Source organism: Pterocles gutturalis, unplaced genomic scaffold (genome assembly GCF_000699245.1).
Source record: "Pterocles gutturalis isolate BGI_N339 unplaced genomic scaffold, ASM69924v1 scaffold14018, whole genome shotgun sequence".
Taxonomy (NCBI): Eukaryota; Metazoa; Chordata; class Aves; order Pterocliformes; family Pteroclidae; genus Pterocles; species Pterocles gutturalis.
In genome coordinates, this window is record NW_010123249.1 from 24,377 (window position 1) to 40,695 (window position 16,319).

Genomic DNA, 16,319 nt, shown 5'->3' on the forward strand with positions numbered 1-16,319 from the left:
TCTTTTGGTGCAGCCCGGCATATGGCTGGCTTCCTGGGCTGCAAGATCATGTTGACAGCTCATGTCCAGCTTTTCATCCACCAGTACCCCCAAGTCCTTCTCCAGAGGGCTGCTCCCAATCCCTTCATATTCCAGCCAGAACGATATTGAAGGCTGCCTTGACCCAGGTGCAGGGCCTTGCACTTGGCTTTGTTAAACCTCCTGAGGTTCACATGGGCCCACTTCTTGAGCTTGTCCAGGTCCCTCTGAGTGGCATTCCCTCCCTCAGGCATCTCAACCGCACCACTCACCTTGGTATCACCTGCAAATTTCCTGAGGGTGCACTCGATGCCACTGTCTATGTCATTGACGAACATATTAAACAGAATGTGACCCAATATGGATCCCTGGGGGACACCACTCACCACTGTTCTCCATCCAGACATTGAGCTGTTGACCACTACTCTCTGGATGTGACCATCCAGCCAATTCCTTATTCACCAAATGGTCCATCCATCAAATCCCTCTCTCTCCAATTTAGAGAGAAGGATGTTGTGGGGGACCATGCCAAAGGCCTTACAGAAGTCAAGATAGATGACATCCGTAGCTCTTCCCTTGCCACTGATGTAGTCACTCCATCACAGAAGGTCACTAGGTTGGTCAGGCAGGACTTGCCCTTGGTGAAGCCACACTGGCTGTCTCAAATCACCTCCCTGTCCTCCATGAGTCTTAACATAGGTTCCAGAAAGATCTTCCTAGGCATTGAGGGAAGGCTGACAGGTCGGTATGTCCCACACTTCTGCTTTCTACCCTTGGTAAAAATGGGTGCAATGTTTCCTTTTTTCCAGTGTCCAGGGACTTCACCTGATTGCCACAACTTTTCAAATATCATGGAGAGTGGCTTGGCACCTACATCCATCAATTCCTTCTGGACTCTGGGATGCCTCTTGTCAGGTCCCATAGACTTATGTATGTTCAGGTTCCTCAGGGGGTCTTGAAACTGATCTTCTCTTACAGTGGGAGGGATTTTGCTCCCCTAGTCCCCGTCTTGAGGTTCATCCACTCAAGAGGTGTGGGAAGAGAGGTTGCTGAGAGATGTAATTCCCTCCTCTGTTCAGCATGACATGGAGTCATGTTGGACCACTCTGCTCCACTGGCACAAGAAAAGGCAGATCTGTCATGTCAGCCATGCACTGAGTGCGAGAGTCCCTGTGGTGGCTTGCACTCCTCTTGTGGGATATAGACAAAGGTGCACATTCACCATAGAGCTGCTGCAGTCCCCTTCCTGCTACAGACTTCCCACACCAGATACCGATGGTGGTTGGCCTCAGCTGAGCATCTGCCTAACATCAAGCATCAAAGAGCAGGCAGAGAGACCTTGCACCCCTCCATCCACCACTTGATTGGGGGTAGATCTGCTAAACAGCACAGCCTCTGTCAGCATGACCCAATGTGCTAGTATATTGTGCATCAGTGGACATGTTATTTAAGAGATTACAAGAGTTCAGAAGTACAGGCCTGGACAAAAACACACACCACTTGGAGGGGGGGAAAAAAAAAAAAAAGTACAGATGTTAGGCTGCATCTCAGAAGGGATGTATCCTGAGAAGAGTTCCACAGCCAGTACAGTTGATGCTGGCTGTAAGCAGGAGAGAAGCCCAGAAGGTTACTGAGAGGGAATTACAGTAACTGAGCCTTGTGGTCAGTCCATCCAATCCATCATTTACAGCTCCTACAGAATAAAGAAAAGTCCTGCCTCAGCAAGAAAGTATTTTTTCCAAGCAACAGCCCACCTATAACTTTAATGAGAAATAGAAGAAAAAAAATCCCCAATGTTCATCATAAGGATTACTACTTCTACAAATGTTCCTCAGACTGCAGAGCTCAAAGCAGGGAGCTTTCCACCAAGAGAAAAGAGAAAATTGTTCAGTGGGATTTATTTCTCTCCTGTTCTAGTGCAGCCAGACAGCAACAGCACTGAAATGCTATCTGATGGAGAGAGGGAGCCAGCAGCAAACACCACTAGGTGAGACAGATCATTATCAACCAAACGCTCTCTAAGCTGAGAGTAGCAACCGGTGCCTGGTGTGAGAGCGGGGCGAGAGCACGGCTCAGTTCCAGTGCCACAGCAGTGACCTCTCTCACCACTCTTGGCTAAGTCCTGTCCTTTACCTTCTGCAGAAGGATGCTTAACAGATGGACCAAACCGGGCACAGGCACTCACTATGCCATGTGCTCAAACTCTTCAGAGAAACAGCACCAGCCTTAGACAACAGTCGTGTACCTTGATGACCTTTCGCCAGCAAGCTTCAGGATCGCCTGCCTTGCACCTGATAATAGCCTGAAACAGCCTCTCTGGGTGTGAAAACCCAGGGGCAACTTCAGAGGTCAATGGTAATGCTCCAGTTTCAGATTTAATTATTTCATCCTAACTGTCCAAATACTAATCATCACTGCACATGCTGCTGAACTAGAAATGAAACTTGTTGGGAAACTTGTTGACTGCTTGCAACAGCCCAGAGGAAGAAATGAAAACAAAGTAAAAAGATTGCACATAGGAGCAGAGAGATGGTGAAAAGTAGCTAAGGAAAGGATGCAACAGCAGCGGTCTTGAGCGGAGGCAGATCCTCCTTCTGACGCAGGGACTGCAGCCACGAGCCCTGCACAGCCAATGGTTCAGCTGAGAACACCTGGAAGGGTAGTGAGGAGCTGCATCCTCACTGCTTCAGCATCCTCATCAATCAAAAGCACGGAACGGAGGGGTGGCCCCATTGTTGCTTTCCTCTGGTAAGCGGAACAACCAAGGCAAATCATAATGAACTTAGCTCTGAGAAAAAGCCTGCTCACAAGGAGACAAGTATCTGTGCAATATCCACTCAAACCTTGGGAGACAAGGCAGCAAATGCACTGGCTAAAATGATCCCTTCCCAGTTACTCAAGCAACACAGTACACTGCCTTGGATGCTGTGATTTGAACCGGTCTCACCAGAAAAGAGGAAAAGCCAGTTGCAGACTTCAGAGTACATAAATCCAAGTAGGAGGGGCATAAAGGTCCATGGTTGTCCTCCTTTGCTGTCCATCAGCAAAATTTAGGAGGCTATCACCCAAGATCTGATTTCACTCTCGATTTACCACACAACAGTGTTTGCTGGTACAACCGAGAGTGTCATGGTGCTGTTCGAAAGATAAAGTTAAGCAGGTTTTGATGCCCCAGCATGAAAGACATGATGCTGTGATGGTATACTTCCCCCTGCAACTTGACCTTTATCTCCTGCAACCCTGTTCAAGTGATAATCACCAGTGGTGGCTGTAACAGATGTGTCAGGTCGTGATGGCTGCATCCAGCTCCAAGTGGATTGCAGAGAGACAGATAACAACACAATAGCCAAGGGCTGTCTTGCAAAGCTGAGGGCTAGCTGAGCATGCACTAACCAAAATACAGCTAGTGTGCAAATATGAATACAAGTCAATCATCTTACTCCATAAGTAGTGGACAGCACAGGGCACGTTGAGCTCTCCTGCATGGCAGCAGGCTGCACACCAGGATCTCCCCTTGAGTAGTGACGCCTCTCAAGATTACTGCTCTAGGTTGACAGATTCCCTGTTGCAACAGATTCTTGGTAAGTGATTAATAGCATGCTAAACTATGAAATGTTAGGTAAGTGATGTAAAGGATTGATTGCACATGTATAATCCTTTAGACATAAACCACTGACCAAGTCTGGGACTAGGCATGGATCCAGCTGCAGCTGGGCTCCTCTCTGAGAAGCAGTTTAGAGAGCAAGGGGGTCCTTTCTGAACCTCACGGCTCAACAGAAAGGTGTCCCTGACAGTTTTGTCTGACCCTGTCCTCTATGCAGTAAATAATCAAGTGGACGTTGAATCCTCTTAAATCACTGTTGCATTAACCTTTGAACTTTTTAAACTCACTGTTTTATATAAATAAAATATATTGCTGCTTCTCTCCTGTGAGTGAAGTACATAACTAACTCCAACTCCTTCTGTGACAGGTGGTAAGGTTCCTCCTTTGTGCTATAGCTCAGAAAACAAAATTTTTCAGTGGGAAGGTGCCTGCATCTCACCATAACTCCTACTCCACTCTAACTGCCCAGTCTCCTTCATATCTTAAGACTATTTTATGACATAATACATTCTGGATGACAGCTGCTTAGTTACAAAAATTCTCAGATCGGTATCTACAATATTAAAATCTTGTCAAAGGTCAAATCCCACTGTATGATCTCTCAGTGTCTTAAGGACATGTCTTTTATTATACTTCTTGGTGTTCGAGATAAATACTGAAGGACATTTTACCCTAATGGGCTGTGCTCTGTTGCAACAACTGTACAGCCTGGGACAAGACATGCAATGCTATCATTATAATCATAGACAAACACTTATTATAATATCTGACTATATGAAGTTTATATCTTATTCACAAAAAAAAAAAATCCTGGAAGAAAATGGAATTAGGAAACATTTGCCTACGAGCAAAGTTGTTGAGAAAAGATCAATAAAATGAGGTTAAACATTTTCAGGCTTTAAGAACAAAATAAATCGAAATAAGCTTTCTATTGTATTAAACCAGAATCTTTCACAATGACAGTGGCTCCCTAAGAAAGTATTGTATTGCACCCCACAGACATTACTGTATTCCTAGGGAACAAGCTTTATCTTCTGTTTTAACAGAAGAAAAACACAGCCATTTTTATAGCCTATGCAAGTTCTGCATTATACAGAAGGTGGTACATCACCAAGATCTTTGGTCTGGCTGCCTTCCTTATTTACAAGTTTTTTTCCACTCCCCCTGTTCCAGCCATTTCTTTGGTACAAATGTGGCACCAGGGTGCGAGAATCCCTTACTGCTTCCTCTAGGTGTTTTGCCCCAACACAACTCTGCCTGTAGCCTGCATACCTAACTGCTCATTCAGTCTGCAAAGCCTACTTATTTCTAAGTATGCATTTAATAAAATTAATTGCAAGCTTGATGCACCTTCTGACAATGGATCCCAGGGGCTTTCTGTAGAAAAAGCTTCCTTAGACTAAGCTTCCAGTGGACATAGCCACTGCAAAAGTTGGGGATATGCAGGTGACTTCTCTAGGGAGAGTATGGATGCATTCTCTCTAGATGACAACTGAAGCCCTCTAAGGCCTTACAGGATGCTGAGAATTGGACAAATCCATCTGGAATAATACAGCATGTGCAACAGGGTCTTAAGAGCTCACAGGAATATTTTGACAATTGCTATCTACATCCTCTACATTTAGGAACAAATTCTTTACTGTGAGGGTGATGAGTCACTGGAACAGGTTGCCCAGAGAAGCTGTGGATGCCCCATCCCTGGAGGTGTTCAAGGCCAGGCTGGATGAGGCTTTGACCAACCTGGTCTAGAGGGAGGTGTCCCCGCCCATGGCAGGGGGGTTGGAACTAGATGATCTCCAAGGTCCTTTCCAACCCAAACCATTCTATGATTCTACCACTCCATGACCACAGAGCAGCTACAGGGGATTAAGAGTTCAAACTTCCAAACATGTCATGACTGCAGGTTAGTTAGTCCAGAGCTGCCCAGTTCGCTGCTTAAAAATTAACAAGGATGTCACCATAGATTTACTTACTCATATAGTCCTGAAGGCAATGGCTTGCAGCATGCAAGTGTTAATACAACATAGACACATGGACATTGTCACACCTGTTAGGTTTGTATTTGTTTGAGTTTGTATTAAATGTCTTTCCATTACAGAAAGTCATTATAAGCCTGAATGCTACCTCGTGAATAAATCTGTAAAGGTTTGTTGTGTAAGTCTCTGTGCTCACTTTGTACCTTACAAATGAAGAGGAGAAGGACCAACCCATCAAGGAACCTTCCCTTCACAATGAGGTAAAAGCAGCCAGGCAGACCCGGGTCCTGCACCAACAAATGCATTTCCCCTGGGGTCAGCCCTTGTTAGCATCTATTAGCTGTAGAGTTTCCTTAGTGACCAAAGTAATGTCAGAAAGATCAAAGAAAACCCAACTGGCTTAGTGAGCCATCTGCAATTTCACTACAGAAGCTGTGCAGATTGAAGCATGAAATCTTTGAGACAAGTAGACATTAGTGACATTTTACAGCAGCAGGGCTGGCGGAATGAACATTTCCTTTTCATGATGAAAAATGCTGCTTTCTGTATATGTGGGGTTAAACTGTGCTCTAAGTGTGATGAAGGAGTCGCATAAAATATCTTTACAAGCAGTCCCACAACATATACTGTAACTGCAAGCAGGTGTTTTGGTGCATAACATCATAAAAGTTACAAGCAGGCCAAACAGAGGAAAAGACTGCGAGACATCCCCATTCCCCACAAGGAAACACCAAGCCCGCTACCCAAACACCCCAAAGCTAAGCCACCCATAATGCTGGTGGTCACGGAGCTGGTCACCATGCCAACTTCCTTTCTGGACTAAATCCCACAGGCTACTAATAAGTATGTAAATACTTTTCCCTAATAAAGTTCTTAAAAGTCCTGTGGCATTTTAATACTATTCCAGGTTCATGATCAAAGCCACCAGACACAACCACCCAGCACTTCCCAAGGGAATGCTATACTAAAATTATTGAGCAGACAGATGTACAGTGATGAAATGCCACTAAATCACCTGCCAGCAAAACAACCCTGAACATACACAGCCCATTTGGGATTTTACTGTGCAGGCCTGCTGACGTGGCAGCTACAAGCTTTCGATGAAACCCAGGTCTCCCTGGGCAGCCCTGTGTGCAAACAGAGATTGCCTCTTGTGTGGAAAGACTAGAAAAGTAATTAAGGATAGTTTGAGGAAGAATAGAAATATTAAGGATTTGTCTGGATTGGCAAGAATACTTTTGAATTCCCTAGCAATACATCAGAATGATAGTTTGTGCCCTCTGGTGTAAAAAATAAAATGAATAAAAAGTAAAAAAAACCCAAAACCACCAGCCACCTCCAAAGTCAAACACAGTGAGGGATAGGCATGCTTGTACCATACACATTAGCAAGGGACCGAGTCTGCACCTGGCTCTCGGTAGTTAGAGAACTCACACACCACCGGTGCCACCCAGGGGGTCACTGAGTCCGAAACCCAAACCAGCTCATTGGAGCCTGTCGCACTCCCGCAGCCCATAATGGCAACAGACGTCAATGTTACAAGCAGGAAGGATGCCCAGATGATTAGCAAAATACAGTTACAACAATTTCTGTTGTTGTTTTTCTGTTTCGCATAAAATGGTTTAAGAATGGCATCAGACAGTACCAAGTGTGATCAAAATATCATCAAATCCCACTCTTCCAGCAACACAGAAACTCAAAAATTGGGCTAGCTGAGATACGGCTTGGAGAAGGAGTGCACTCTCAGTAACTGGCTCAAAAATCCCACTTCTTGCAACTTCAGGGATTATTTTTCAAATAATATCCACCTACTCGCTAGCTAAATCTGACCCTGCTTAGTTTATGACTGCACCCAGAAATGGCTTTTCTCCAGAGAGCTTCTGTGGCCTACTTACCACCCCTTTTGTTACTAGTGTGGCTGCTTTGCCTCCACTTCAAATGTTCATTCTCATGTGCAGGATTTTTTTTTTTAATTTGCTTTTGTTGCTAAGGGGGAAGCTTTAGCACGGTGGGTAAAGATTTAGTCACATGTGAGCTACAGGGAACATAATCCTTAGAGATTAATTTGGAAATCAAGTGACAATCAGCTGGGCATGTGTTTATTTTCTATTTCTTGAAAGCTTTAGAAGTACCACAGGATTTCTGCATCCTCTGAAGGAAATCTATTCTTCTTTTGTATTATTCAACCTCAGAGACAACAAAGAGAATACCATGCTTGTCTGCAGTGTCAAAGATAAAATTAGTAATTCCTCTGCAAATCAGAATACAAACTAGATCATTATGAAGAACAGCTCTATACTCATCAAAAAGTTGTTTCACAACTGCCTTTCATATGTACTAAAGGCAGCTGCCTATCAAGTTAATTCAACAAGCAGAGGGAACATAATTCATTTGGTATGTACTGTTTGCTAATCAAAGAGTATTTCTTGGCATCTGAACTTTGCACGACAATGTTAAGTCTGAAAACATATTGTTAGTCCTCAAAGTTTTTCATCAAATCCAAGAACCATAATGTGCATGCATGTGAGCGATTCTCCTCATTCAAGTAATGAGGATGAAAGCTGTGTTATAAAGTTTTGTAACTGCTGCGCTGTGGGCCTAGGAAGATCTTCCAAGAAATGGTTTTTCCCTCTTGTATTTGTGCAAGATAGAAAGCTTGATGGCTTTATACTTTCTCCTTCTTCCAAATTATTGTTCCACAGAGCATTACCTGTGATGACAGCAGCAAAGCCTGTGAGCAAGCATTATCAGTAAAAACCAGCACTGTACACCTTCTACTGAATTCAGCCTTAGGAATAGGGAGCGGGTTGGTTTCGTTTTTATGTTTTTTTTTTTTTTTAATCAAGGTTACTGTGAGCCTCCCATCTTGGACATGTATGCTGTGGGGAACAGGCTGAGAAATTAACATCACTTCTAAAATACTTTGCCTTAGGAGACTGCAAAATTTGCTGTTTGAATACACGGACCTTCACCACCACAAGCAGCCATGAAGAAAAGCTATTAACCCAACCATCTTGGCTACACAGGAATACCTCACAGAGGAATATTGCAAAAAAAAAACAACATGAGCTACAAAGCAGAAGAGCATGGATTGCTGCATGGTGTCTACGTGCAGTTTTCCTGGTTTGACGGATGCTGCAACTGAGAGAAACCAGGTTCTCCCTCTAAGGTGGCCGCTGCTCTTCAAATCATAAATAATCTCATTACTGGCAAACAACTTCAGAGATCAAAACCTGGGGTGTTTTATTGGATCGGAAAGGATCTGAACTTTTATCTGTTTTCACAATTAAGTCATTATGTAAATGAAAATGGCCACTGTACAGATGGGGCCAAAAAAGAGAGACAACTACGAGTTATATTTAAAAATGACAAAGGAACATTTCTTAGAAGTAGAATTTAATTTAGGGGGAAAAAAAACACACCAGAATTATTAGAAAAATTCAACCTTATTCCAGATTGGCATTCAGATATTTCAAAACTCAATGTGAGGGAAAACCTGCACCCAATTATAGTTACAAAACTGCTGCCAAAAGAAAGATACTGCAAGGTTAATGCAAAGCTCTTCTCTGGCATTCATTAATAATTAGAAAATAGTATAAAATGTATAAATCTATGCAACAACTGGCAACAAAAGCATGTATGTTATCTACCTGGACACAATAATGGGATTTGTCTGTGTATTTAGTCTGAAAAGGACAGAATAATCTTTTTAAAGATAGAATCATAGAACAGTTTGGGTTGGAAGGAATGTTAAAGATCATCGAGTTCCAAACCCCCTGCCATGGGCTGGGACACCTTCCATTACACCTAGTTGCTCAAAGCCTCATCCAGCCTGACCTTGAACACCTCCAGGAATGGGGCATCCACAGCTTCTCTGGGCAACATCTTCCAGTGACTCACCACCCTCACAGTGAAAGATTTCTTCCTAAAATCTAATCTAAATCTACCCTCTTTCAGCTTAAAACCATTACGCCTTGTCCTATCACTACACTCCCTGACAAAGAGTGCCTCCCCATCCTTCCTGAGGCCCCCTTGAAGTACTGGAAGGCTGCTGGAAGGTCTCTTCTTCTCAGCCGATCCTCATATGGAAAGTGCTCCAGCCAGCTCTGGTCATCTTCGGGGCCCTCCTCTGGACTCATTCCAACAGGTCTGTGTCCTTCTTATGTTGAGGACTCCAGAGCTGGATGCAGTACTCCAGGTGTGATCTCATGAGAGCAGAGTAGAGGGGGAGAATCACCTCCCTCAACCTTGATGGTCACAGCTTCTCATCAAATACCCCCAAGTCCTTCTCTTCAGGGCTGCTCTCAATCCATTTTCCACCCAGCCTGTACTTGTGTGTGGGGTTGCCCTGACCCAGTTGCACGTCCTTGCACTTGGCCTTGTTGAACTTCATGAGATTTGCACTGGCCCACCTCTCAAGCCTGTCGAGGTCCCTCTGGATGGCATCCCTTCCCTCCAGCGTGTCAACTGTGACATACAGCTTGGTGTCGTTGACAGACTTGCTGAGGGTACACTCGATCCCACTGTCCATGTTGCCAACAAAGATGTTAACACTAGTCCCAGTACCAACCTCTGCAGAACGCCACTTGTCCCTGGTCTCCACTTGGACACTGAGCCATTGACCGCAACTCTGAGTGCGACCATCCAGCCACTTCCTTATCCACTGAATGGTCCATCCATCAAATCCATGTCTGTCCAATTTAGAGACAAGGATGCCATGCGAGACAGTGTCAAAGGCTTTGCACAATTCAAGGTAAATTATGTCAGTTGCTCTTCCCTTATCCACCAACGCTATGACTCCATCATAGAAGGCCACCAAATTTGTCAGACGTGATTTGCCCTTAGTAAAGCCATGTTGGCTGTCACAAATCACATAACTTATTTTCCATGTACCTTAGCAGAGTTTCAAGGAAGATCTGCTCCAGGATCTTGCCAGGCACATAATTATGAGATGGTTCAAAGTAGCACGCACAGCAGAGCTGGAACATATGCTCCAGCTCCTAAAGTATGGATTACATACTTTTAAGTTACTGAAACATTAATGCAGCAAGACTGAAGAGAATTCTCTAAATTCTACTAATTGTGCTGCATCCTTTAATTGCTCATCCATTTATTTTTTAACAGGAACATCATCAAATGAGAATCAGTTCTGAGTATACCTGATGTTCACTTTTAGATTAGTTAATTCAATATATCACTCAGTTTCTACGTAGATGAACACACACTCCAAGCCGGTGTCTTCCTGCAGTGTGTTTTCATAATAAAAATACAAATAAAAATTCAAAATGAGACCTCACACTTGTAAGACTAGATACTAGCTTTTGAGATAATTTTAAAGGTCCATTTCTTTTGCAATGGTTAAAAGAGTTATGCAAAGAAGGAAAAAAGCGTTCAAGCAGCAGACGTGATTACACACTTGTGGCTCGTAAAAAATCTCAGTTGCAATTTGGAAAAACAACATTTCCAGGTGTTCCAGCCCAAATATTTACCAGCATTTCAAGTTAGAATCTCAAAATTTGGTGTAGAGAAAGGCACACTAAGAGTTCAAAGGCCCAAGTCATTAGAGCTCAGCCAAACATACCCAGCATCCATCTGAAGTTTTATTTTTCCAAACAGTTTCAAGGAAGCACATTTATGAGCCAGGAAAGAGAAAAAAAAAAAAAAAAAAAAAAAGGTTTTTAATGGCTATTTCATTGATGCAGCAAGTTTTAAGAAGAACCTAGTAGTTTCTTGATTGTGCTACTTCATGTTCTAAAGAATACTCAGAAAGATGTTTAGCACAGAAAACAAATCCCTGAACAACAAGCTGAGTGTTTAACAGTAAAATCCATCGACAAAGTAGTATTTCAGTACAGAGAAGTGCTCTTCAGACTCAACGGAAAGCAAGATCCCCAGTCCAATGTAGCATATAAAAACATACATAGAGGATATACAAACAGCTGCAAGTACAGTCACACAAGCACTTCTGGATCATATTCTACTGCTTATAAAACCTTGTGTGCCAGAGTTTTACCATTTCAGGTAAAGTTTATCCCTGTTTTTTCAAGTTAACAGCTGCTTGGGAAAGCTGCCATAAAAATGGCTCAACCTTTCTCAAATATGAGGCATGTTTTCTTTGCAGGTTGTACTGTCACTGGCACTGTATCATTCACCTCATATAAGGGGACAGTGTTCCCAATGTGCCTTCCTGGCACAGGCATATCCATGCAGAGAGCAGAACATTATCAGGCCATTGATCCCCATTATAGATTTTTTACACTCTGCAACCCTTCTTTTTTTTTTAAGCAGGGAAAAAAAATAGGTTTTATGTGTTGGCATTAATTTCAGGTTTCATACCAAGTTGTCAAGAACATAGTCACACACACATGCCTTTAAGCTGAAAACTGTGATTTATCAAAGTCAGAATGGTATAAATAATGCATGTCTTGCACAGATGTCTTTTTTTGTAAGGTAACAACTAATGATCTGTCAACATAGTGAGTATTCCATATACAGAACCCCTACAATGGTCTGCAGTCTCTTTCCTGTATGATAAATGAAGACCTGTTAGGAGGCAAATAGGAGGTGCCCTGATACATTTGATACAATGTGTAATGGTATGCCAAGAGAAAAGCCATGCATCCTTAAGGTGCGTAAAGGTAGTTAAGGATGCAGATTCTGCAGTGTCAGGCTTTGCTTGTGAGCCAAAATGAAAAAAAACTTATTTACCCAATACCTGAAGCCTGATACATAAATAAAATCATAAATGATCTAGATAATTCAAATAGATTTGTCCACATCCAGTATGAAATCTGAGGCAAGATGTTCAGTGTTCATGGTAAGAAACCACATTTGAAAAACAAAACAAATGCAAAAACCTACATTCAGGGGAAAAAAAAGGCTAAGCCAACCCCAAAAGATCTCATTAGGCTTTGATGACAGATTTTCTTCCAAGATACAAAAGCTTCTCAATTCAATGTGTTACTCATAGTTTTAGGACTATGCCCAAGTTCTGACTAACCCGCAGTAGCATGGAAGAAACATCTGCTGGAGTTTCTTTAAAAGGAAATAGAAAAGCAGGATTACCAACACACACATTCAGCACAGTCAGCACATGTTACCCACCAGAAACTTACCTTTCTGTGATTGTTTCTCTGAGACCACTAGCAACCCCTTTCACCACTGTACTAGCCTTTGGCGTCAGCACTACTTGAGATATAAAAAAGGAGCCCTTCTTTCTTCTTTCGGTGATTGATGCCTGGAGGAATTGAATCAGTTTTTCCGGATCTGTTGTGTTTGCCCAGGGAGCTGGCATCATCTGGCCTGGCCAAAGAAATGGTACCTCCAGAGCCACTGGGCTGTGGTAGAACACCAGCACTTGGTGTTCCTTTTCCCACAGGTACTGGAGGCTGACTTCATGAGCAAATATAGCAGGACACATTTTATTTCCATATGTGTCTTTGAGCATTTGGACAAGCTTTTCATGATGGTATTTCTGCATCCCGTAGAAGTGATTGAAGTCCAAGAAGACCACTTCTTTTGGGTGGTCAGTGAGAAATGTGTTGATCTCTTCCAGACCTTCCTTGACTTTGGCACTGAATAAACCATGAGCAAAGTACAGTTCATTATCTGGGTCTCTGGGCTTGGTGGAAATTCTAAGATCAAAATATCGTATACCTGCCCCCAGCTGGCTGGTGAAGTTCATGGTCTGTGTAGCCAACCACTTTCTCATCAGCTTTTTAGCCACAGTCCCAAAAACAGACACAAAATTCTGGACCGTCTCTGGCTGTTCAGGCCCAACTGGAGAGGCTTCATCAATGTAGAAGCTAAATGAATCATGAGACCCTAAAAACACAACAGAAGAAAACAATCAATACTGTATTCATATACTAAAGTCATCAGTGTTTCTTTCTTAATAAACATAATTTTCTGACCTGTACCAACACTCACCAATGGACTTCTCCTCTGCCCTTTTTCTCAATACACTACGTTTGTCTGGCAGCATTTACCCCACCAGCACCTTGCAGGAACTTGAAGGAAAGGTAGTGCCTGTTTCACTGCTTGTTTGAGCACTCCCTCACTCTCTTCTAGCTCTTACTTATGCCTTGAAGCTCACTGAAGTCAGCGGGCTCTGAACGTCAAAGCAATCCTGGCCTAACTCCTGTAAAGCTAGTCACTTCATAAATTCGTAGAGCCAACAAGAAGAGGAGAGTCTGGCCCTGCACACTATCTAGTTTGCAGAACCAAAGGAAAAACTGAACCAAACCAACAACACCTCCCCCACACATCTTTATAGCCAGCTAAAATATGAGTTGAAAAATGCCAAGGACATGTAACCTTTCTGACCCTTATTTCAAGTCATCATCTGGTCATCATTAAGACTACTGAATGCTGTTTTCCTTCTTAAATTTACATCTACAGTTCCTTGCTTTCCTTTGCAACATAAGTGCAACAGGTAAAGCCAAGGATAGCATTGCATTCTTGATAAAAGACAGAAACTCCACTGCATGCTCTCAACAAGAATGAGATGTACTGCTTAACATGCCTATGCACAGAAGTTATCGTTTTCTACAACACAGCAAAGGTGAATACAAATTTGTAAGACATTTTGCTATGCAAAATTCTCTCTGTCTCAAGGTATGTTCATTAAAGAAAAAACAAACCAAAAACAACCACAAAACAAAAAACCAACAAGTTATTTTGCTCAGCATTTAGACATTCACATGAAAGCAGATGATGAAGCTAAGGTTGTGTGCAAACACATAATCATTTCTCTGTAAGGGACTTTGTCTTGCTTTATGGAGAGGTGAGCAGACCCTAGGAGATGCTCATCATCCTTGTCTACCACCAGCCTTCTGAATACCTGGTGGTGAAATCTGTCAGTTTATACAGAAATGCTGTCCAGCTGCAGGCAGAGCGTAACTCCCGCTGTACCAACCAGAGAGGATGCTTCTGGCCAGACTCACCACAGCAAGCAGGTTTGCCCCTTAGCCTACATGACACCGCTTGCAAAACTCCTTCAAGGTCAGCAGGACTTGTATTTCTGAAATGGACTGTAGGCCCAGGCCCTCAGAGATACGAAGTCTAGCATAATAAAATTAGATGAGAGCACAAGTCTTGCCTGCTACTGATGCTTTTGTAGGTGCTTTTCAAAATTACTTTCCAAAGCACACATGCTGAGACAAATAAGTATCACATTAATGAAATCTTGCTAGTCAGTCATTTCTGATGGTGATGCTATTTTAACTGAACCAGAACAAACCCTATAAACCGAAGTGACAGCTATAACATTTTCTTCTTTAACAATAAATGAAGTCATGACATATCATCTCAGGCTCTGGCTTGGATTTGGCTTTCTGTCATCTGAGAAATGTCTTAAAATTTTGCACATCCCTGCTTTTCATGGTTGTCTCTCTGAACTGCATTTTACTTTAAATATTAGATAAATCTTCCATTTTGATGAAGCCTTCTACTGCTAAGTGTTGAAGCAATAACATATTCCTTGCAGAGCCTGATTAGATCATGGAGTATCTGGTTACACACTGATATCTCAGGGGATCAGATCTGCAATACAGAATTTTAATGGTAAAACAAATTATTAGAGCAGTGACTTGTGTTTCAACAGTATTACAGGGAAAAAAAAAATCAATGAGATACATTAAATGTTCTGTTCAATGTAACCTGCACTAATCTAGAAATCAAAGTAAATCCAGTCTTGTTTAAAACAAGGCGTAGCTACTGATATTAGCAAGGGATGGATCTTGCAAACACTTTGTCCACTGAAGTCCCTTTTATATCACAGCAGGGTTTTATGTCAGGGTAAGTCCGAGTATAAACATGATCAACTGATTGCAGCAGTAGGCTCAAAATGGTATTAAGATTCATTAAACCATTTGCCCTTTATTGTCTGATCTACAGCCACTGACAACCTGAAGTTGCCTAAGAGGTAGCTAAACTGAACCACCATGTCCAGTATGCAACACAGTGCCAAGCACTACACAATACTACTTCAGTCAAGAGAGGCAGCACAGTTCTTACAGCAGAAAACTAAGATGAACAACTTGTCAGCAGGTAGCTTTTATCTACTGGTAATGCAAACTACAGAGTGCGGTGGTGGGAAACACCACAGTTAGAAACAACTAAATATTACAAGCACAATATTTTAGGAAAGTATTTTTTCTTAATTCAGGTCTTCATGCACATTTTTGAACCTAAAAATGGGGATTCCTACAAGGAAAGTACAGGGAAAAGCTCACAGTGCACTGAGAACCTCCATGTTTTGTAACCCAAACAAGGAAGCCCTATTAAATACACAAAAAAAAACCAAAATAAGGCGTCACTTAACTTGGTTAACACTGAACGAAGCAGATGTCAGCCATTAAGGAGTATGTAAAGATTCTTCCGGACCAAAAAACACAGCAAGTGTTTTGTCCTTCCACACATAAGTCATTTGAGCAGGGAGTTTAAATATTTATTTTCATCATGTGCTCGTCTACATTTCCTTTTACCTTAATCCTGCCCATTGTCCTAACCAGCTTATTCACGTAACTTGGGGAAATTCAAAATCCTTAGACTCGGCAAAGCAAATTAAGAGGATGATCTTTTCCACTGTTATGCCCAAATTCACTATGTTCCTGATAATGAGAGAATCCTGGATGAACATACACTTGCTTTTAGCAACCAGGTTTCCTTCCAGCCTTGTTTTGGTGAATGAGGACATTCCCATCCTACTTTGCCCTCGG

The 16,319-nt window shown here is 42.4% G+C and overlaps 1 protein-coding gene across 1 annotated transcript in view; it reads right to left on the reverse strand.

Annotated features, from left to right (window-relative positions):
* PLCXD3 (phosphatidylinositol-specific phospholipase C, X domain containing 3) overlaps positions 1-13,422 on the reverse strand; it is a gene marked incomplete at its 5' end in the record, with an annotated part of 28,091 nt that extends 14,669 nt beyond the window's left edge. Inside the window, one exon of the mRNA XM_010077835.1 lies at positions 12,714-13,422. Coding sequence (XP_010076137.1) covers positions 12,714-13,422 — 709 coding nt within the window. The remainder of the gene's footprint in view (positions 1-12,713) is intronic.
* Between the last annotated feature and the right edge of the window lie 2,897 nt (positions 13,423-16,319).